The sequence below is a fragment of the Trachemys scripta genome, chromosome 7 (assembly GCF_013100865.1).
Source record: "Trachemys scripta elegans isolate TJP31775 chromosome 7, CAS_Tse_1.0, whole genome shotgun sequence".
Classification (NCBI taxonomy): domain Eukaryota; kingdom Metazoa; phylum Chordata; order Testudines; family Emydidae; genus Trachemys; species Trachemys scripta.
The window spans coordinates 37,117,782-37,141,641 of record NC_048304.1 but is presented as its reverse complement, the minus strand read 5'-3'; the positions used below and the strand labels follow the sequence as shown (position 1 = coordinate 37,141,641).

Here is a 23,860-nt window from a genome sequence, read left to right as displayed (position 1 = left end):
AGAATTTGTTTACATGCAAATAAAGGACTTGTGCTATGGAATCAGACAGATTCAGTGAACACAGGTTTCAGAGTAGCAGCCGTGTTAGTCTGTATCCGCAAAAAGAACAGGAGTACTTGTGGCACCTTAGAGACTAACAAATTTTTATTAGAGCATAAGCTTTCGTGGGCTGTACATTTATTATGCTCTAATAAAAATTTGTTAGTCTCTAAGGTGCCACAAGTTCTCCTGTTCTTTTTTCAATGAACACAGAAACCCCCAATACTAGTTTCTTAGACATTTTAAAAAATATGATATAAAATTATTCTTCTTAACTGCCAGGGGGCAAATTTGTCACGTACACATGGGAGAAAGAAGAAGGACAAAATGCAGGGTCAGTTATAGGTAGTCAGGAAGTTCCTTCAAGAGGAAATGTAGCCAAACTCCAAACCTGGAGACAATGGACCTTTCTGTGCCTGCGTCTTGTAGATAGCTAACCACTTAGTTTGCAAAATAAGCAAGGAGAAGGGAGCAAGTAGATAGACAATGTGGGGTCATAAGAGGGGCAGATACATGTAGCTTGCTAATTATGTATGGCAATGATGGCAAATTTTGGCCAATCATAGAGCGATAAATTATCATAAGCAACTGCATATAATGCTTTGGTGTAAGTGTTTTCTTCTTGCTGACTTATGAGTTCGAACCCAATTGCAATTGAAATAAACAGATCACCCCTCCCGGGGCTCCTTGCTTGGTTAGCTGTGTCCGTCTCTCCTTATTCCTCAGCTGGAACGGACAGAAATTTCTATGACAAATAGAACTCTCCAAGTATTTATTAGATTATGAGAAACTGTTCTGGTGCGAAGGGTTTTGCACTCCTCTACTATTGAGAAGGCCGGATAACAAAGTTAATGTGCGGGGGGCCGACAAAGACTATTTGTAATTGCCTGTGCCTAGTGGAGGATTTAGACCCAGACCCTCAATAGGCATTAGGCACCTAAATCCCTCTGAGGGCCTGGGCCTTAGTGGTGGGGAAAGGTGGCAGGTGGCTGCGCTGCAGCCTGAAGCCATCTGGCCCTAACGCAGGTGCAGCACAAGACCCTCCGCCGGCGTGGGAAAGGCTAAAGCTTAACGCACCGTAGAGCCCACCCCCATTCCGCAGATTTACTGCGCCTGCGCCTTCAGGCATCCCGCCAGGGAGGTGAGCGCTTCATGCGCATGCTCCTCTGAGACCCACACACTACACTTGCGCGAAGACAGCTTGCGCAAGCGCCAAAGTATGAGCACGGGGCGCAGAGCCGGAAGTGTCGCTACGGCACGATCCAGCGAGCGGCCGGACTAGGCTGGAGGGGAAGTTCCGTTTCCGATGTGTCTCACTTTACGCTCCGTAGCCAACTTCCTGCTTCTGCCACCTCCTCAATCTTCTTCCGGGGCATTGGCGGCTTGCGCTGACCTCTGATCTGTCCCGCCGAGGCGTCGCTTCCTGTTGCCCGCGCGTGGGAAGCGGCCGGAGAAGAAGGTGCCACTTGCGGGGCCCGTGAGGCGGCGGGGATCATGGTGAGTGACGGGCTGCGTCAGCGCCGCGGGCCCCGCAGCCAGCTCCGCCCACGGTCTTGCTGGGACCCCCTCCCGCACCCTGGGGATCCCCACGGCCACCTCTCCACACAGGCCGCCCCCGCCCGGCTCCCCTCCACCAGGCAGGCCTTGGCCTTCTCTAGAGACGGCTCCGCCCCGCCCCGCTTCCCCGGGTGTGTTGTGCCAGGTATACACCGGCCCCGCGCGCCCACGTTCCTCTCAGCTGTGTCTGGGGCGATGGGTTCGCGCAGTGACTAGCTCCGGCTCGCAAGGAGGAGGAGCCGGGGTTGCTGCTGTGATTTGTGTTGTGGTAGAGCCTTGGACCCTAGGCATGGGCCCAGACCCTTGTGCTTGGCGCAGTACAAACGTTCTTCCCCGGCAGCATGGAGTTCATATAGGCTGTGTGCCCTCTCACGGTCCCAGTGTGTTCATTGCCTGCCCTTTGCCAGCAGCTCCCAAGACACGTGTGGGCTTCCCGGAAAATCCAGTTTGTTCACCCTCTTCTTGAAGCAGCGTCACATTATTTCCCTGTGCTCCTTTGCCTGTCTGGTTGGCCATCTGTTCTCTGGTCTTACACTTAGATTGTAACATCTTTTGGAGAGGGACTGTGTTTTCTGAGTTTGTACAGTGCACAGTGAGGTCCTGGTCCACCCTAGGTGCAACAATAATATACATAAGCATTAAGGCCTGAGATGGGGACTGGGGGAGGTGTTAGTTTGAGATTTTGAACAAATCTGGGCACTTTGTTCCTATTTTCATTATTTGCAAGCGTTTACTAGTTCTAGTCATTTTTGTGCCAGACTGACTGAATTTTGAAGTATTAGTTAGCATGTTAATCTGTTTCTCTTTTTTCTTTAGGCTCGAAATGCAGAAAAGGCTATGTAAGTACAGCTCTGAACTTGGTTATGTTGATTGTCATTCAAAGTGTCTGTCACAGTGCACCTCCTATTGGTATTTGTTGCTTATCATCTTGGTAACTGAACACTTAGATGTGTTATTTAGCTAATAAATTCTGTCAGCATGTACAGCACTTCCAGCTCCTGCTTACAGTCTAAATTAAGTACTTGTTTTTATTTCAAAGTAATAGTATATATATGCAAATGACTCTTTCATATATGTATTTTGATGTACGAACAGGACTGATGATCTGCTCCATGCTTGAAAGGCAGTGGTATTCCATCCACACTGACTTAAATTCAAGGAGCCCTGGTTAATACACAGTCATATTACATGTTAAACGTACCTGTAAAGTATAATTTGTGATGGCATTCCAAGTATCAGGACTTCTGTAATGCTCCCCCACTACTTAATCAATTGCGTGTTATGGCAATTATGGACATTATAAGATGAGAAATCATGAACCAGTGGTGCTGTTTAGCCTCTGGATTCTAGAAGTGTTACTAAAGTTAGATGTCAGATGCAGGTGTGGTAGCGCTTTTAGTGGGCCTTACTGGAACAGCTATGTTGTCGTTTTGGCTGGGCAGAGGTGAACATGCAAGATTAATATTGAGCATTCAGGAGGTGAGCCCTTGGTTTGAAGTATTTGCTTGCATTATCATGGCACCTGTGTCTCTTATCTGTCAAGTTGTCTTCAGCATTGTAAACGTGAATTTATTACAGAATTGCAAACCCCCATTGGAGATGTGTGCTAAAATATTATGAATCAATGTGGTATGTCAGCCCAAGACTAGAAACTTTAATCTACTGAATATTGGATGATCAGCATTTCATAGTGCATACAACAGAGATGTTGCACAAAGTACTTTGTCCTGTGAGAGTTTCTTAGCTCATTGCAAAGCGAGGAAAGCGTTTTGTTCTTGGGTTTTTAATTTACCAGAAACTAACGTAGAAGTAGCCTGAAGTTTCACTGCCATGCAACCAAGGCTTGATTCAGTCCCTCACTCCCATAATGGGAGGACTGCAGCATTATTATGCCCTGTACCCTTAGGAGCTGTTTCATCTGTCTCAAGCAACTGTGTCCTCTTTAGCTCACTAGAGGAGCACAGTCTGAAGTACCTTGCAGTCCTCTTGGCTAGAGTCAGGGGTGCTGTAGCTTTGCTTATTGGGAACAATGGAGGGATGGGTTTTTGAAGAACCCCTTGGCAGTGGTGGTAGAGATACTTGCAGAAATTTTTGACATACCTATTTTTAAAATAAACAAGCTATGTAAATTAATCAGCCACAGAATGAAAATGGAGTCTACCTGAGCTGTTGAGAAATGTTTCTTTAAAATTAACAAGCTTGATATCCTTGTCTCCCTGCCCCCTAGCAGGCTGTTGGTACTTCTAATAGTAAGCTCCACAAAATTCATGGCTGGGTGACTGCACTGGTAACTGGTGTTGACTACTTTGACTGGTGGCTTCTTCAGTGTTGGAATGTTCGTAATGGAAACAGTAGCTATCATTTTCTTTTTTGAAAGCCTATATATAATATAGTGTATCCATGCAAAACTTAACCAGTTAAGTTCTTTGAAAACCTTGGTTTAGAAGATCACTGCTGTTAGAATGAAGAGGTTTAAAAGTAATCTAATTTCCTTTCTTCCTTTCAGGACAGCCTTGGCGAGATTTCGCCAAGCTCAGCTTGAGGAAGGAAAAGTTAAGGTAGGCTGGAGAAAAATAGGTCTTCTATGTTATTTTTAAATGAATCACCAAGAAATTAGTCCTCACCTATCGGCACATAATGCAAAGCCACATGCAGTGCTGCTTCAACAACTGTGAGCAGAGGGAATGTGACACATGTAATTGCTGCACAAGGGCTAGGTGTTGGTCACCGGGAAAGGGGCTTAAGTTGAGAGAAGCTCTGGAAAGCAGTCTGGCAACAAAACTCACAAGTAACAGTTATTGCTGGGGAAGGGCTGAAAAAACTGTGCTGGAGAGGCATACAGTGGACCATGCTTAAATAGTCCATATGGCCAAGCCAAGTTGGCATTTCACAGTATAAGCAATATGCCTTGATATTGGAAGAATAACAAGGAGATACAAGCAAGGTAATTCAGAAGGCAATTCTAAAAATATAAATGTAGTGATAAGAGATTTCCTTCTGCTAACTGGCTGTACATTCATTGTCATTGGTTTTGATCATGGGCTTTGTTTGGCTTCTTTCCCAACTAGCTCAGGAGAGCTAGAAAAGCCCTTTTATAATCTTTTCACTTCCCTAGTATTGTACTACCAAAGTAGCGACCGCTAAGCATTCCACTTCCAGGGCTATTCTGAACTCGGGGCTTGCACATGACACAGCATGCTGTGCCATTATTCAGCCATGTGGTGTCTCCTATCACATCTATGCTTAAATTTAACCATGCACCCTAGGAGAAACTTTTAACCCTCAAATCAAGTTAGATTCGCACGTGACTTGAAAAATAGTTGATGCCAGTGGCTTTATATTGTGTAAAACCACTGGTCAAAAGGATGGATTCTGAAACTAAAATCCCCATAATCTTAGGCCCTGATTCTTAACTGACTCCACAGGTGAAGCCATGCATTGACTCCACTGGAGCTCTGTGTGGGTGCAGGAGTCCACCCTCTTCAGGTGAATTGCAGGATCAGGTCAATGGAAGGATTTGGAGTAAGTTTTTTAGAAGGACACACACAACCTACTCTAAAGGGCTTTGTTCTGAGTTATAATTTTGCATCTTTTCCCTAGAGCTGACATATTTATAAACTCTATGGGGACAATATAGAGCAGTGATTCTCAAACTGTGAGTTGCAACCTCATTTTAATGGGGTCGCCAGGGCTGGCTTAGACTTGCTGGGAACCAGGGCCCAAGCCCTAGGGCTTCAGGCCTGGGTGTCGGGGCTAAGGTTACAGGCGCCTGGGGCTGAAGCCCTTCGGCTTCGGCCCTCTGGCCTGGGGCAGTAGGGCTTTAGGTTTGTTCCCCACCCCCGGGGTGGTGGGGCTTGGGTGGGCTCAGGCTTCAGTCCCCCCTCCTGGGATCCTGTAGTAATTTTTGTTGTCAGAAGAGAGTTGCGGTGCAATGAAGTTTGAGAACCCCTGATATAGAGTAATGTAGTAGGAAACAGTGGCTATTGCAGGTAAAACTTTGAACAGGTGGCTTTTCAGGAGTTTCCCAGAGGAAGGGATGATGTGTGTTTGGGGGTTGAGGGGGACACACTAATTGGGAGGCAGTTCCAAACATAAGGGGAGACATAAATTATGTGAAAATAAGGCCTGGAAGGAGCATAAGAAGTGGGAGTAAGAGGAGCTGTAGGGGCAAATATGTAAGTAGGGAGACTTAAAGGTGAGGAATACTATGAATGTATGTATGGAATAACAAGTTAACGGAAGAATGCAAACAAAGGTGGTGAAGTGGCTAGTGGCAGGAAAGGAATGATTTTTGTAGCAGCTTTTTGAGTGAACTAGAAGGGTCAGAGGCCATGGAGTTGGAAGCTGTAGTTGTTAATGCAGAAAACTAGAGCATGGACTGGAATATTAGCAGCAGCAATAGAAAGGAAGGGATAGACTTTTATAGATGTACAGAGAAGCAATGGAATCTACCTGTGGACTAGATGTGGGCAGAGGAGTCAAAAGTGATACTACGCTTGAGCCACACTGACTGGAGCATTGCTGGTGATGAAGAATGGAGAGAATAGGGTTTGGAGAATGGAGGAAAAGGGTTTGAATGGAAGATGACAGGCTCTATTTTGTACATGCTGGGCTTGAATTGGTGGCTGTGTTCAGTGGTTAAATAGAATTTCTTTCATCAGGGCTGTTATATGAAATCTTTAAAAATGGGATGGGAACAGAGGAAACTCGAGTAAAGAGGCATGAGTGGCTGATTTGCCTGGGACTAATCCAGGAACAAGTAGGCCATGTTACACTCAGAGCATGAAATATCAGTTGCTTTGGGAACAGGTCAAGCTTCAGTATTAGGTGGTTTGAAGCTTTATCCTCACTTAAAGTCGTCCCGGTTAACATTGTTTCGTTCTTATGTTGCTGATCAATTAGGGAACATGCTCGTTTTAAGTTGTGTAATGCTCCCTTTTAACATCATTTGGCAGCCGCCTGCTTTGTCTACCGCTTGCAGGAAGAGCAGCTTGTTGCAGCTAACTGGTGGGGGCTTGGAACCAGGGTGGACCGGCAGCCCCCATATCAGCTCCCCGCTCCCTAAGTTCCCTGTGCAGCAGATGCCTGCAGTTCAGCTGTGTCCCTCCCCCCACTGCCATGTGCTGCTCCTGCCCTCTGCCTTGGAGCTGCTCCCCGAGACTCCTGCTTGCTGTGTGGGGGGCAGGGAAGGTAGAGGGGGGCTAATGTCAGGGTGTTCCACTCTTCCCTGCTCCTGCACCCCGTTTACCCCATCTTCCATAGAGCAGGGGGGACACACCAGGGAGCTTGCAGCATCTAAGGTCTCAGCAAGCTGATCTAATTAACAAAGCAGTGTACTTAAAGGGGAAATGCGCCTATCTCCTTCCATTCCTGCTGTCTTGTAAAGTGAGAATTAACCCTTGAGTGCTCAGCCAATTGCTAGTTCATCGTTTAGCAGTAAGGGAAATATCCCACCCTCTGACTCCGCCACCTCAACCAAGCTTCACAATCATCATCACTGTGTACCAGTATTAAATTGTTTGTTTAAAACTTATAGAGTGTGTGTGTGTATATATTAAAAAAAAAAAAAAAAAATAGTCTTTTTGTCTGATGAAAAAAATTTCCCTGGAACCTAACCCCTTCATTTACATTAATTCTTATGAGGAAATTGGATTCGCTTAACATCATTTTGCTTAAAGTTGTATTTTCCGGGAACATAACTACAATGTTAAGTGAGGAGTTACTATACATGTCTTTCTCCCAAACAGGAACGAAGACCTTTTCTTGCATCAGAATGTAATGAGTTGCCTAAAGCTGAGAAATGGAGACGTCAGGTATGCATCACATATATAGTCAGTGAACATCAGGCTTTTCTAATTCTGTAGAGGATGAACTGGTAAATAATCAAATTAGGAAATATGCATAATTTTAACAAAATATTTATACAATTAAAATTAATGAGGTAATTGTACTGAACACTGAACTAAGTCTAATATTTCTTTGCTGCTAGAATTGTTCTCCTTAGCTTGTGTGTAAACAGTTAAATTAAGAATTGACCGAGGTCTGAGCTAAAATAGTGTGTGTCATGTTTTAACCAAAATGACCAGAAAGTTAAAGGATAGACTGCAGGTTATTGTTAGCACAAAGGTGCAAATGCCTGAACAAAAAGGAGTCATGGATGATGCATTTCCCAGTATGGATACTTCTTCATTCATTATAAGTAGTATTTGTGCCCAAATTAAACTTTTATTAACATCTTACTGATATTTCAAATATGAGTTCTCTTAAGCATGTAGAATGGTTTAACAGTTGAAACTACCCTGACTTCTGACTCATCAAGAAAAACTAATTTCTGCATAATTGTTTTTATTTAAATAGATTATTGGAGAAATTTCCAAGAAAGTGGCACAGATTCAAAATGGTGAGCATCTTTTAATTGCAGTTGACTTGTGTGAAACTTTGGTTCCAGTGTCAGTTAACTCACTGCTGCAATTTACCTGGCTATAAAGTCATATTGGCTGCTGTTTTTAAGTTGTGGATTGGTCTCAAAATAGCGCTGCTGGACAGTGGTCCTGGTGACTATTTTAATGCTCACTATCTGCCACTAGAGCTGGAAGGAACTCCACCTCTGCAGTGGGGCATAGCAATTGTTTCTAGCAATAATGATTTGATGTTAAAACTGCATCATTCTGTTTGCCCTCTTACCTCCTTCCCTCACATCAATTCTGACCTGCTTTTAGTGGATGTTTTTAATGCTATCTATGGCTAGACCTAATTTTTAAAGTGTTGTGTTGTTTTGCTTAACTCTTACACTTTTTTCAATATTTGTTGGTAAATATTTACCTTTAAAAATTCACAAATTAAAAATCTTTATTGCCACTGGGATTATCTGCACTAGGAAACCTGAGAGGCTATGTGAACTGCTGTTATGAACAGTTCTTGTTTCTGCTTTCATGAAGAGCTACAATAGCCCAATTTAAATAAGGGAGAAAAGTCCAATATTTTATCCTAACTGTGCTGTTGAAGCTTGTCTTAAGGTTTCATTAATTTAGTTTTGTGAAATTATTGACGTTTAGGTGTCAGTATTCAACTACAAATATTGAAGAAAATTAAGTTAAATGACACCCGAGCATTATACACTTCATGACATGCCAGGACTGAAAATGGATAGGCCAGTGCTTTTAGGAATAATGTACTCTTAAGTACTGGTCATGGACCAGTGAGCAGTCACTTTTCATCCCCATTTAAGATTTTGCTTCCTGGCGAAGTGGATAAAAATGAGTTTCCTATAGAAAAAAATATAGGAGGGTCAGTACCTGGTCCAAGGAGGAGCACTGTGTCTTTCTCTCCAAGCAGGAGCAGCGTGCTCAAGTTAAGTCTTTTGAGCCCCCAAACTGCTCGTTATGAGGCAAGACCTGGTTAAAGCAAGAAAAGTGCTGGGCCTCCAACAAGAGTTTGGGGAGCATTCCCCATAGAGGAACAGAGAGAAATGAGTCTTTCTGAAGTGGTTAATATACAGTCTCTATAAGAACTTCTTGATTTGTTTTATCTTGAAGCTGGTTTAGGTGAATTCAGAATTCGAGACTTGAATGATGAAATTAACAAACTCCTAAGAGAGAAGGGGCACTGGGAGGTCCGGATAAAGGAGCTGGGAGGTCCTGATTATGCAGTAAGTATAAAACAACTGTGTTGGCAAACAGCATCTCTGCAGTTAACTGTGAATGGCTAGCAAAGTGAAAGCCCATCGACCCAAGACTAGAAACTTTAATCTACTGAATATTGCATGATCGGTGTTTCATAGTGCGTACAACAGAGATGTATTAAACACACTTGGTTATTTTTTTCCTAGTGGCTGGTATTTCAATGATCAACAAATCTTGTTCAACCTCTAAACATGCTGAATGGCATGTTAGATCAAATAGTGATGTCTTATCTTTCTCTCCCTCTCCTGGTTCTGAAAATGACTATTTGATGACTTTCTTTCAGCCTTAGGGTCTTGTTAAGATAAGGCTATTAGTACTTTTTGTTCAGAATCCGAAGAGAGACACAAACTCTACCTGCCACTTTCTGTGGTTCCAATGTCCTGTATTACATGTCAGTGTGTAAAGGTGTTTAGCAGAGAGTAAATGGCTCTGACTGATCATGAAATAATGAAATACTTGACTTTTGACATTCAGGTCTCTGACGCAAAACATCTCATGATGAAAAATCAAAATGTAATTTGTAGGGCTGTCAATTAATAGCAATTAACTCACGCGACTTTAAATGTGATTAATCGCAGTTTAGTCGCACTGTTTAACAATAGAATACCAGTTGAAATTTATTAAATATTTTGGATGTTTTTCTACATTTTTAAATATATTGATTTCAATTACAACACAGTATATGAAGTTGACACTGTTCATTTTATATTAATATTTTGATTACAAATATTTGCACTGTAAAAATGATAAAAGAAATAGTATTTTTCAAGTCACCTCATTCAAGTACTGTAGTGCATTCTCTTTATTGTGAAAGTGCAACTTACAAATGTAGGGTTTTTTGTTACATAACTGAACTCAAAAACAAAACAATGTAAAACTTTAGTGCCTACAAGGCCACTCAGTCCTACACTCTTATTCAGCCAATCACTAAGAGACACAAGTTTGCTTACATTTACAGGAAATAATGCTGCCCACTTCTTATTTACAATGTCACCAGAAAGTGAGAACAGGCATTCACATGGCACTTTTGTAGCTGGCATTGCAAGGTATTTACATGCCAGATATACTAAACATTCATATGCCCATTCATGCTTCGGCCATCGTTCCAGAGGACATGCTTCTATGCTGATGATGCTCATTTAAAAAAATAAAGTGTTAATTAAATTAGTGACTGAACTCCTTGGGGGAAAATTGTATGTCTCCTGCTGTTTTACCTGCATTCTGCCATATATTTCATGTTATAGCAGTCTCGGATGATGATCCAGCACACGTTTTTTGTTTTAAGAACAGTTTCACAGCAGATTTGACAAAACAAAAAGAAGGTACCAATGTGAGATTTCTAAAGATAGCTACAGCACTCAAACCAAGGTTTAGGAATCTGAAATGCCTTCCAGAATCTGAGCGGGTCAAGGTGTGGAACATGCTTCCAAAAGTCTTAAAAGACCAACATTCTGATGCAGAAACTACAGAACCTGAACCACCAAAAAGAAAATCAACTTTCTGCAGGCGGCATCTGACTGAAATGATGAAAATGAAGATACGTCAGTCCGCACTGCTTTGGATCATTATCGAGCAGAACCGTCATCAGCATGGATGCATGTCCTCTGGAATGGTGGTTGAAACAAGAAGGGACATATGAATCTTTAGCGCATTTGTCACTAAATATCTTGCAACGCCGGCTATAACAGTGCCATGCAAATACCTGTTCTCACTTTCAGGTGACATTGTAAACAAGAAGCAGGCAGCATTATCTCCTGCAAATGTAAACAAACTTGTTTGCCTGAGCAATTGGCTGAACAAGAAATAGGACTGAGTGGACTTACAGGCTCTAAAGTTTTACATTGATTTTTTTTTTTTTGAACGCAATTATTTTTTGTACATAATTCTGTGTTTGTAAGTTGAACTTTCATGATGAGATTGTATTACAGTACTTGTATTAGGTGAATTAAAAATACTATTTATGTTTTTTACAGTGCAAATATTTGTAATATAAAGTGAGCACGGTACACTTTGTATTCTGTGTTGTAAGTAAAATCAATATATTTGGAAATGTAGAAAACATCAAAAAATATTTAAATAAATGATATTCTATTATGGTTTAACAGTGCCGTTAATCACAATTAATTTTTTTAATTGCTTGACAGTTCTAGTAATTTTGTGCTGATTTATCAGGGCCGTCTATTAAAAGTTGGACTACTAAGGATCACATAAGGAGCCAGATAGTAAACTTCTGTGTATGGCATTTTAATCCCACCTTGTTCCTCTACTGTAAAATCCAGTATGTGGGGTGACAAGGTGGGTCTGCCGTGGGTCAGAGTACTCTATGCTTTGCATAGTCCTTCTAACTGCTTGGCACTCAGTAAAAGGACATTTTCTCTTTTGAAAAATAAAAAGATTGTCTGAGTGGGCTGCTACTCCTGAATCATCTGACATAGATTGAGAGCAGTTTTTTAGCCTAGTAAACCAGAGCATGGGTAATGCTAATTAACATGGGGAAAGAAAAATGACCGTGGACAGGAGCAATGATTTTTTTTTTATCTGCTTTATTTTTAAAGAGAGTTGGTCCTAAAATGCTAGATCATGAAGGAAAGGAAGTTCCAGGAAACAGGGGTTACAAATATTTTGGAGCTGCTAAAGATTTACCGGGTGTCAGAGAGCTCTTTGAAAAGGAACGTAAGTAACTTTAGCTACTTTTCAGAATTATTCATTATTTCTCTATTGATGGGTCACTATCACAGATGTGAAGTTTTCCCTTCTTCAGAATTGTGACTTTTTCAGCCAGGATAACATCAGAGTAATTTCTTTAGCATCTCTCCTGTCATACAAAATGTGTCATCTGAAATGTAGGGTGAATCCTAGCAAAAGAGGTGGGGAAAAGAATCTTTGTGTACATATCAGTCTAGTCAAACATTTACCACAGTATAACTAAGTCATCATCCATTAAAAGCTCTTTCTTTGACTGAGAAGAAACCCATTTATTTACATGCCTATTCTTTCACAGCCATGATTATCTTGAATGGAATTAGATAAAATTGTTTTTCTGCACTCCCAAAGCTCAAATATTTTATATTAATTCAGTGACTGTTTCAAACAAGGGCAGGATGATAAAAGGGGAAATTGTGTGTCTTCTCTTCCCTTCCTTGTTTTAAATTCATGCTCCACCTCCTGTATTTAGTATGAAGTAGGGACCACACTACTTTTCTAAGAGAGGATGACATGCCTGTAAGCTCATAAAACTAACCTTTGGTTAAAACTATTTGATGCTGTCCTGTTAAAATGACTCTGCCTGTGTTCAGCCCTCCACTACAAGTTTCATATTGACTAAATCTTCATGAAAAGTTGCTTCTTGTATTCACTGTAATGCTTAAGAACGCTAACTAATTTTGTAGTCAAAGGAAAAGGTAAATATCCTATAGAGAAAGTTTTTTTTCTTTATTTGTATGAGTTGGATTTAATCTATCTTGTGAACTAGATAGGCCATTAATCAGAAACTATATATAGACTGCTATACTGTTACTGATCAATGGCTTATCTAATCTTCTATCTCAGTCATTTATTTTTCGTAAGAGGCAGGTGATCAATGGATATCTCCTGTAATGTGGACCTATTGACCCTTTGGCTGGTCCTAGCCAATCTTATGTATAAATATTGCATAATTTGGTCAAGAGGCACTTGGGCCTAAAAGCCCAAATGGAACCATTTTAAACTTTTTCCTCAGGAAGCCTTGCTCCAGAATCTCATTGGGTATGTCTACGCTGCAATAAAACATCCACAGCTGGCCTGTCTCAGCTGACTTGGGCTTGCAGCATTCAAGCTACAGGGCTATAGTGTAGAGGTTTGAGCTTGGGCTGAAGCACAGGCTCTGGGATCCTCCCCCATGCAGGGTCCCAGAGTGTGCTCTCCAGCCTGAGCCTCTACACTGCAATTTTATAGCCCCACAGCCCGAGCCTGTGTATCTGAGTCAGCTGACATGGGCTAGCTGCAGTTGTTTCATTGCAGTGTAGACATAGCCACAGAGGGCCAGGTGGGATTTCGCTATCCACTTTTAGATATTGTCATCCACAGCTGAAGTAGCGTTTGTAGAATTCAAAGAAAAACTACTTTCTAGGAGCACTGGTTGGCAGCATGAAGCTGGCATCAACCTAAAGAAAATTCCAGAAAGTGGAAACTAATGGGAATGTGAGGGGTTAGGATGATGGTCAGAAATCACACAGTCTGAATGCAAATTAATCTGCTTTGCTAGACAAATGGTACAGGGTTGATGTGATCCATGAGGGCAGGACCAGCTGTTAAATTTAGTAGAATGTCACTTTTTTTTTTTTTTTGGGGATGGTTGAAAGTGTGATGGTCACTTGTTCCTTCAGCCCTCCCTCCTCCAAGGAAGACTCGAGCTGAGCTTATGAAGGCTATTGATGCAGAGTATTACGGCTACAGGGATGAAGATGATGGTGTCTTGGAGCCATTGGAACAGGAACATGAAAAGAAAGGTATGTGAGATCAAAAAGTCCTATATAAATGGGGTGCAGTTTCATTTAAGGCTGTTTCTGGTGTCCCCAGCTTGTTACATGTAACCATCTCCAAGTTGCATGTTACTAGAGCAGAAGGGGTTTTTTCTTTTTTTTTGCCTTTACTCTTTAAAATGGTGCTTCACTGCCTTTTCTTTTGGTTTGTAGATCTTCATTGTACATAGTTCTAACTACAGTGAGTAAGCAGTACTCCTACCTTTGATAGTTTTTTAACTTAGTGTACTGTACAGCTCTTTGATAGGAATATTTTTGTTGTCCCATTTAACTACTATGCTTCCATTTAAAATAAAAGGATAGGCAAGGGAAGTGGGCATCTTCCTGTCACTCTTTCTGGATGTCTCTTGCTGAAATCTCAATGTAAAACTTTATTCAGCAACCTTTGACTTAGTTATATAAAAATCAAATTCAGGAAAACTAGCATATTTTCATTTAAAGAGGGGATGCAATCTCTCTCATTCCTCTATCTGCTTCCAAACAAAAGTATAAAGCTGCAAGGACTAATTTTTGTTGGAAGCCAGCTGGTTTACACCTTTCCACTGAAGCCAGTGGGTATTGGATATCTAGGTCCTATACCAGGTACTGCCACGAACAGGCTTTGGGCACGTTAGCCTCTCTGGATACCAGTTTTCCTGCTTTTGTGTAGCACTTTAAGGTCCACTGGAAAAGGTCTATACTTAGCCCTGATTGCTAGTATTGCTATGGTGGGGCATACATGAATTCAGTAGAACATCTTGCACAAAAAAAAAGTCCATTGGAATGTAACCTAAACTTAGCATTTAGAAATGTGCACTGGTAAAACTGGTTGTTATTTATTGATCCTAAATGGTTTCCTGTATAAAGGAGTAGAAACCATTTGTGTGATTTACCATCTGACTCCAGTTAGCCTAAGCATACTCCAAACTGTTATGTTTGTAATCACAAGGATACAGGGGAAACTAATTCATATAGTATGGAAGGAATGAGTCTAAAGGGAATTAGATGAGCCACAGAGGAAATAGCCGAGCTGCTGTAATTGATTATAGGGGGAAGCTCTATAAATAGTTATGAAATACTGCCTTTCCCCAGTATGACATCAATATTTATGGGGAAAACATTAGGTTGACTTGAGTTAGCTCATCTGCATAGCAACCAGTAAAAGTCTCAGGTTCTACCTTCTTGAATTTAATACCTGTGTCATTCTAGTTGTAGACTTGATATTATTCCATTGACTTCGTCCCTTTCTGGTTTAGTTCAGTCTCTTTTGAATACATAGAGACAAATCTGCATTATATACTTCAGGTGAGTCAGATGATGATGTCAGAGCCACAGGTAATGCACTCAGTCTTTTTTCAAGTCCCTTACAACAGACTTTTCTTTCATGGCTTTTCCCCCCTTGTTTTTCCTGCAGAGTTGTTCTTTTTGGCTAGCCACTCTGTGACCTGATCTTACCATAAATGCTAATCCAGGCTGTGTACTCATCAACTTGCATATGTTTTGCTGCAGCTAGAAGGAGCAAACATTCAGTTGTAATATGTTTGAGCAGGCCCCATGTGTTGCACAGTACACAGCACCTGAATTCAGCTGCAAAGCCAGGTCCCCTTTCACTACCTGCAATTTCAGTAGCACAGGAATGCTGAAAGCTGTGCAGTAAGGAGAGGTGTATAGGAAACCATGTTAAGAGAGCTTCTAAAGACTGCAGGCTGCTGCCTAGCTTCCTACTTACTACAGGATCTAGTGCTAGTGCCTCAAATCAGAGTCTTGCTGCAAACCTGGGATCGGAGCACAATTAGGCTTGCTCCTGGGTAGAATGTGGAGGGACAGAAGTAGGTAAGAATAGATCAAGCTGATCTAAGTGAGAGGGTGAGGATCCAGCAGTGGTTGGAGCGGTGAGAGGAGCAGGGTGCTGGGCGCACAAGAGGGGTGGGTAAAGGCAGCAGTAATGGCATGGGACTGGGCTGCCATTGACCATGGGATAGAAGCATTTGGCAGGAATGGGATTGGATCCTTTGTGGAGGGAATAGTGGGAGAGCACAGTGGAAGGAGTGGGTCAGACTCTTGTAGGGATATGAGAGTAGGAACTGTTTGAGTGTTGTGGGATGGAGCCTAAAGTGGGTGGAAGGTAGCAATAGGTGGGAACAGGGAGGGTCTGGGAGCTCAAATACATAGGAAGGAGTGAAGCATTAACGTGAAAACAAGATCTGAGCATATAGGGGCTACTGCAAACATTAAAAACGTCTAGTGTTTTATCTTGGCATCATTGGTTACAGACAGGAGTGGCAGTATACTAGATTCATGTGACTGCCTAAGAAACTTTCTCCCCAAGTGACGCTGTGCCATTTGTAATAAATGGAGATGCTCAAGCCCTTTGGTTTGAATGCAGGGAGGCAGGGAATTTAATTGGTTCATGTAAGGTGGAATTTGTTGGCCTCTGGAGCATGCTGTAAGAGTATATGTTTTCTCTAGCATCCTTTGATTGGGTGGAGGTTCAGGGTTATGGGGTCCCATGAAGAAGGTGGTTATTTTGGTGGGCAATTCATTGGAGTTTGGGAAAATAATATTTTGGATTTTTAACCTGTGTGTGTGTTTCAAAAGCTTGTGTAAGCTCCTAGAATTGTTGGGATGGGTGCTTCAGATATACTGGGAGAAAAAAAAAATGTGACTGACTGCCCCAAAGTAACAGCACATGACATCTTTATTTTTTTATTAAAAAATATTAAAGGTCACCAGTTATGTGAGACATCATCCAGGCTCTTTTATGGTCTGCTCATGTGAGATATAGAATTAAAAGGTTATACACTACTTGAACTTTCCTAATTAGCAATAGCTTTCTTTTTCATTACTGATGCTATCACATAGCAGAACAACTATATGATTGTGGTCAGTTTTTCCTCCTGTAGTTTTGTTTCTTTACATGAATAAAGAGGGGCTAGTAATTCCCCAGTTGCTGTCAAAGATGAAAAATTGCTGCTTTCTGGGTATTGTAACTCTAACTGCATGATAAGAAAGCTATTAGCAAATCTCTATGGGCTTTTTAGAGACATTGCTGTCTTCTTTGCTAGGAGACTGACTAACCTTGAATGGTTGAAATGGGCTGTCATTGCATACGTTGGTAGTCCTTGCAGGATATTTGCAGGCTCATTTGAGATAGATGTGGACCCTAACGTGAAGGCTGCAATATCAGGTAAAGGCATGAAGAAAAGAGGAGTGAAGCAATGTTCACACTACTTATAACTTGAAGTAGCACTGCTACTGTTATAGTTAAGGGTGTATTAGCATTTGCAGTACCCCAGGTATAGTAGCCCAACAGCGGTTATCCACATCATAAAGTCTCTACAACCAATTCCAGTTACCTTAATAAAAAAAAAAAGTACACTTCATTTGGCATGGATTATAAAATGGAGAAAATAAAAATGAGTCAAAGAGAACATGGTTAAACCATGTAGAAATTACTCAAGTAAGAGAAATTTTGTATTTGACAGTCTTATGGTACAATAACCGCCATCAAGCAGCCTGTTTTCTTGTGCCTGCTTGCACTATAAATATAGCTGTGGTATGGAATCCATTTAGAACAGTGTTCCCTGGATCTGGTTACAACACAATTATAGTGTGGAGTTTGGGCCATTAACCATGTTCTGTAACCAGTCTAACAACTTGATCACGTCCAAGGTTTAGCCTGGTTACAGTGCAGTTCACACTAAGGCTAGGTCTGCACTATGGGGGACGTGGGGGGTGGGTGTCGACCTAAGATACGCAACTTCAGCTACGTGAATAGCATAGCTGAAGTTGCATATTTTAGGTCGACTTACCTGGCTGTGAGGACGGCGGCGAGTTGACCGCTGCCACATCGCCGTCGACTCCGCTTCCACCTCTTGCCGTGGTGGATTTCCGGAGTCGACGGCAGAGCCATCGGGGATCGATTTTATCGCGTCTTCACTAGACGCGATAAGTCGATCCCCAATAGATCGATTGCTACCCGCTGATCCGGCGGGTAGTGAAGACGTGCCCTAAGTGTGACTTTTTCTCCCTCTGGTGGATAACTACCTTTACTTGTTTGGGGTCTTCCTCTGCCTTTGAACTAATGGACCTAATCCTTTGCTCAGTCAGCAGAAGCTCATGCTTTTTAGATGGAGGTCCCAAGTTCAATCCCTGTGGATCTAACCAGGAGCATTGTTACAAGTGCGTGGTAAAAGTCTGTATACAAGCGCTCAGAAGAATTAGCGTCAGCTCTAGAACTGACTTTCTTGTCTGACATTGCTTTTAAACCTAGTTATATAGTATCCTCACTTTATTTTTCCAACCAGTCATAGCAGAAGCAGTGGAAAAATGGAAAGTAGAGAGAGAGGCACGACTTGCGGGAGGTGACAAAGAGGAGGAAGAAGAGGAAATAAACATCTATGCCGTCGATGATGAGGTACCCCAGTGAATAAGAGACTGAAGTCTTGATAGCAATTAATGTTAGCCTGGATAGCATGAGTATCCTTTTAGATGTCTTCAGCATTAATTACTTGGAAGCAGAGTGGCAGCTTTGTTCTGAGGAGAATTTTGCTACCTTCTGTATTCTCTGCATGAGTAGGGCCCTACCAAATTAATGGTCCATTTCGGTCAATTTCACTGTCACAGGATGTAAAAAATCATCATTTTTGATAATCTGAAATATGAAATTTCACTGTGTTGTAATTGTAGGGGTCCTGCCCCAAAAAGGAGTTGGGGGTGGTGGTGTCGCACGGTTATTGTAGGGGCGATGTGGTACTGCTACCCTTACTTTTGCGCTGCTGCTGGCAGTGGCACAGCTTTCAGAGCTGAAGAGCCACTGCCAGCAGCACAGAAGTAAGGGTGGCATGATATTGTATTGCCACCCTTACTTCTGCTCTGTTGCCTGCAAAGCTGGGCCCTTAGTTAGCAGCTGCTACTCTCCAGCCGCCTAGCTCTGAAGGAAGCAGTGCAGAAATAAGAGTGGCATGGTATGATATTGCCACCCTTACTTCTGCACTGCTGCTGGCGGGGCACTGCCCTCAGAGCTGGGCACCCGGCCAACAGCTGCCACTCTCTAGATGCCCAGCTCTGAAGCAGCGAAGAAGTAAGGGTGGCAATACAGCAACCTGCCTAAAATAACCTTATGATTCCCCTGCAACTCCCTTTTGGGTCAGAACCTGCAATTTGAGAAACGGTCTCCCCCATGAAATCTGTACAGTATAGGGTAAAAGCACACAAGACCAGATTTCACAGTGCATTTTTCATGGCTGTGAATTTGTTAGGGCCCTATGCATAAATGTTTGTGGTTGATAAAAATTAACACTAGAATGGGGCTTTTGATTCTAAGTCATGCTTAGAGTGAGACCAAAGTCAGCAGCCTGGGAAGGCTTTTTCCTGTGGTTGGAATGATGAAAACCAAGTAAGAAGACTAATTTTGAGTTTTTATTGTGGGGGATATTGATGTAGATGGCATTTGAGACTCTGAATCTCTCAAAAGGTTTTACTTATCAGTACAGATACAACAGTGTGCAATATGTAGAATATTTAGTGTCTGTAGTTGAACTCGAGTTGTTTTGTGTACAGTAGAACTTCACTTATTCACACTTCGATGTACTACAAAACTATCCTCCAGCTTTGCTCTTCTGTGGAGCACAGATTAGCAAGTTTCTGCTGGTGTTAACGAGCAGGGGTACTGCTGTGACATCATGCTTCCTGCAGAGCAATGGCGGGGAGTGCATGTCACTCCTAACCCTATCCCACTCTCACTGAGACCCTGAGATAGGAGACAGAAGTAGCCCTATTCCTGGGAGGTCAGCAGCATTGCAGAAGCATGTTCTTATTGCTTGCATGCAGCTCTTCTGGGCCTGTCATAGGAACTAGTCTAGCTGACAAAGTTTGCCTTGCTGTTTCCCCACCACCTTGCTCTATCTATATCTATGCTATCTCCCATGGCTACATTGAGCCCAGCTGTGGGGAGCGAGGAGGTTGGTGGTGCCAGCTCTTGAGCAACCACTCAACAGAAAAATGGCATGGCTGTCTCTGTAAAGGCCCCAATCCCCTGCCTGAGTTAACTAGTTTCTCTGCACTGCCCCAGCTGAGAAATGTGGGAAAAGTAAGAAAGTGGCCCCACATCCATACATCAGCAGCACAAGGGATGGCACCTGGTACAGAGGAAAGTAAGCAACTCTGTTTTAGGAGTTTAAGAAGCAGGGTCAGGGTGGTGTGATGCTTCCCTATTGCTGCGTGGAGTGCAGTGTCTCCTGCAGTGGTCATGCCCCCAGCACTTTGTGGTTCGCAAGCCTCATTAATTTGCCTTGGGTTTGCCTCCACTACTGCAGATCAGTGAGGTTTAGCTGTAGTGACCTGTTGATGGAAACTGCAAAATAAGCTTGTGTAAACTTCTTTAATTTTGTAGTCTGATGAGGAAAGCGGCAAAGAAAAAGAAGGCGAAGAAGGCCAGCAGAAATTTATTGCCCATGTTCCAGTGCCATCACAACAAGAGGTAAGAAATAACGGGGAGACAAAGGCACATGGGACATTCACAGGCTATTACAATTCAGGACCTAAATAATGGCAGGCATCCTATAGAAAGTGTTTCCTACTAGGGGGCAGATCTCCTGGGTTCTTTTCCTGAATATTCTCGCTGTGGAAATCACTTAAGTTCTTCACTTCCATTTACCCATCTTTGAAATGGGGATGTTTACCTTCCAGGAGTGTTATGAGACATAACGTTTGTAGTTTCAAATGCTTTCATCTGAGAGTCTCAAATGTTTTGTAAAGTAGTGTGCAAATAAGAATATACATTATGATGGGTTACTCGAAAGATAGCCCTGGTTTGCTACCATTAACTTTCTAAGTTTTTGTGTTTGGAGTTTTAGCATCTGGCTTTTTTTCTTGTTCACTTTTAATGCCTCTATTTTTGATTGCTTTGTTTGTTTGTTTAGGGAATCAAGTGACCATTCTTAAAAATGGGCCTGATTAGATGAGCCTGAAATCAGTCACTCTTTTTTTGTTCACTTTTGAAACTGTTCTAGGGTACAACTTAGCTTAATTTTATCAATTTGCCTGAAACAACTCTTGAGACTTCTCACCCAGTTTGTTTACCTAGCGCTACATGTGCCTCTGCCTCACACAGATAACCCATAATGCTTGGCACCGGAGCTGCAGAGGAAAGAAAGGACAACAGTAATGTATCCATATGAAGCGGTTGAAGCATACAGTATTAATCTGTGCTAAAATCAGATGGCAAAATTATAGGGGAGAGAAATGCTGCAGACTGAATAGCAGTACTGTTGATTCAGTGAGCACAGCACTGTGAGGAACAGTCAGAACAGGGTATCTGATGCTGAACTACTGTTGATGTAGGCAAGGGGAATTCTAGGGGGATTCCAGTTGTAAAGCAGAAAAGTTGTCTCTTGGGTAAATATATGCAAGTGTTAATGGACCAGACCCTTTTCCATTGTCAGTGTTACTCACTGGAATATAATAATCTGTTTCTAATGACTAAATCATCCATTTCTTATTTTAATGAGGTTTGCCTATTGCAGCCTAGAGCTGAAGAGTGTTATTTTTAATCAAAATCAGTGTGGATATCATTTATAATGGTGTTCATCCTCTGGAATTTGAATGAACTTTTTAAAGGTCATGTACTAGGTACAGTCTCATTTAGATAAATATGTAATATTTTTTAGTAGGAATAATGTTTATTTTGCAGTGTACTGTGAATAAGAATTATGTGGATTTGAAAAGGAATGAGGAGCGTATTTTAATTTATCTTGTGATGTTTGTATAGAAATGCCGTTTTACATTAACTAAGCTTTGAACTTCTTATGATGTAAAGGTTCCTGAAAAAGGCATGATCAATAACAAGGCCTTATCCTAAAGATTTAAATCAGTGTAGCTGCAATTCCACTTCTTATTTTGTACTCATTGTGGTCATATTTGACTTTCAGAGAGAACAATTAAAGAGAGGGGGGAAAATAAATGACAACACTGATTGTAAAAATAAGTGGAATTGCACCTATTGATTTATATCCTTAGGACAAATGTAGAACTTCTTGATCATTTTCTCCTTGGCAACCTCTTAAATAACGGAAAATCCATATTTTTTACATGCACTTGGAATTTCTGCACAAAACTTTTGAAATACTAGAGTTTGGTTCAGACCAAAACCCAGGATCTGAACTTTCTCATGTGCTGGAAGTTCAGATCCAGACTTTGTGGCTAAGGGCTGTCTCTTTCTTAAAAAAAATTGTTGCATGTATTTGAGCATATAGAGTTCAAGTGAGGATGTTTAATCCTGTAATTGTGTCAGGAACATAGTGGTGATTTTATTAAGACTGCAACATATGCAGGCAGTTTTCTTTGATTAAAAAAACAAACTAGTCTTGTTTTCAAGACTTTGAAATGAAGAGTAAACAGTGCAAATTAATTAACCTATTGTGGTATGGATTTAGCCTATTTTAAGAGCGGTCATGTTTGTGCATCCAAATCTCATTGCAAAGCCCTGTAGCGGGAAAATGACTCACTTGAATTATTTTATCCAATCGGAGTTCTGAGCGGAACATCATATCCAAAATAATGGAAAATGAGTCAGCCACGGAAGGTTTTTAAATACTAATGTGCAGTAGCAAAGCTGTAAAGTCCTCAGTCTCTTCCGTTCCAATGATAGCCTTTGCTGACCAACATTATTTTTTAGCTGAACGTTGGGAGCAATATGAATGCTATTGCTGCTTCTGTCCCTGTGTAGTACCACTTTCTGATAAAAGGCCAACTTCTTCCAGCCTTCACAGACTGCTTTCTTTTCTGCCTGATCTAGAATCTCTGGGTATTAGTGATTGAATTGTGAATAGTGAATGAATGATTTTATATTTTGTATTTACAGATTGAGGAAGCTCTTGTCCGGAGAAAGAAGATGGAGCTTCTCCAGAAGTATGCCAGTGAAACTCTCATGGCACAAAGTGAAGACGCTAAAAGACTTCTCGGATTGTAGTGTCTCACCACTTAGTGGCATGTTTTTTTTTATTTTATTTTTTACAATCCATCCTGACAGCAATTACTTTGATCCCTTAAATATAGACTCATCAGCAACTGTGTTAGTCTTTCCTAATGCTAAGACTAAAAGGTGATCCTCCTGCCTACTCCATATAGGTTTGTCCTCTCCTCTGTCTCCACCCTAAGGAATGTATTTATTGTCCCTCAGTCTCAAAAAATGACCAACAAAAATAAGTTGGCCTCCTTCATGTTTTCAGTACTATTTTTTTTTCTAGCTTCCATTTATTTCCCCTACTTCCGTGTTTTCCCTTTCTCTAGTGGTCACTACCATAGCGACCACTCTTGAATAGAAAAGCAAACCAAAGAGTTTCCTTCTGAAGCCAGAGGAGATGCCCTAGGAGTGACATGGCTGGCAAATACTTTTCATTCCTCCACATTCTGACTATTAATTCTACCGTCCTATGGTGACCTCTAGATGGAGGTCTGCTAATTCTAAACTATTAGGCTAGCCTATAACCTGTTAGTCTGAGATGGAGTTTGAAGACCGTTTCTATGACTATTTCATAAATTTCAGAAAAATCACTCAAACTCTGAAGAAGTAAACTCTCATTTATCTGCCCAAGCGATGCAGTTTTCTTGTAGTCTGTCTAAAACTCTTTTCGTGTTCTGATTCATGACTGTTCCCGGATGGATTGCTAGAGTGCTGGATATTTCAGCAATTATTGTAATTACTTTTTCACCTTTGTAATAAGTTACTCAGATCTTTTTAGTAAAGCATTTTATACAAACTATTTTTTTCTATATTGTTTTCAGTCTGACTCAAAATAATGTGTGTTTTCCTTACTATAAACAGAGAAGGAAAGTCATAAGATCCCTTAGCCAGAGGGCTGTTAACTCTCTCATCACCAGCTGCTTTTGGCTGCTGTAGCACATGACAAGAGGCAATCTCTGAGGTACCCAAGCTATGTAGTTTTAATAACTTATGAAACATGAATATCTTGGTGTACAGGCATGAATGGAGACTAACTGGAAGTCACTCCTTTTCACAGAACATAGTCTGTGAGAAATGTAGCGTTCAACAAACAGGCAGATTCTGTGCTAGCTAAAGTT

At 41.5% G+C, this 23,860-nt stretch overlaps 1 protein-coding gene across 1 annotated transcript; it reads left to right on the top strand.

Annotated features, from left to right (window-relative positions):
- Positions 1-1,308: 1,308 nt before the first annotated feature.
- Positions 1,309-23,541, top strand: ISY1 (ISY1 splicing factor homolog). Its single transcript, XM_034776756.1, has 11 exons — positions 1,309-1,536; positions 2,413-2,435; positions 4,103-4,154; positions 7,344-7,409; positions 7,954-7,996; positions 9,132-9,244; positions 11,834-11,951; positions 13,643-13,765; positions 18,085-18,194; positions 20,172-20,258; positions 22,641-23,541. The coding sequence occupies exons 1-11, from the start codon at positions 1,534-1,536 to the stop codon at positions 22,746-22,748; spliced, it is 846 nt and encodes a 281-aa protein (XP_034632647.1). The 5' UTR covers positions 1,309-1,533; the 3' UTR covers positions 22,749-23,541.
- Positions 23,542-23,860: the final 319 nt, after the last annotated feature.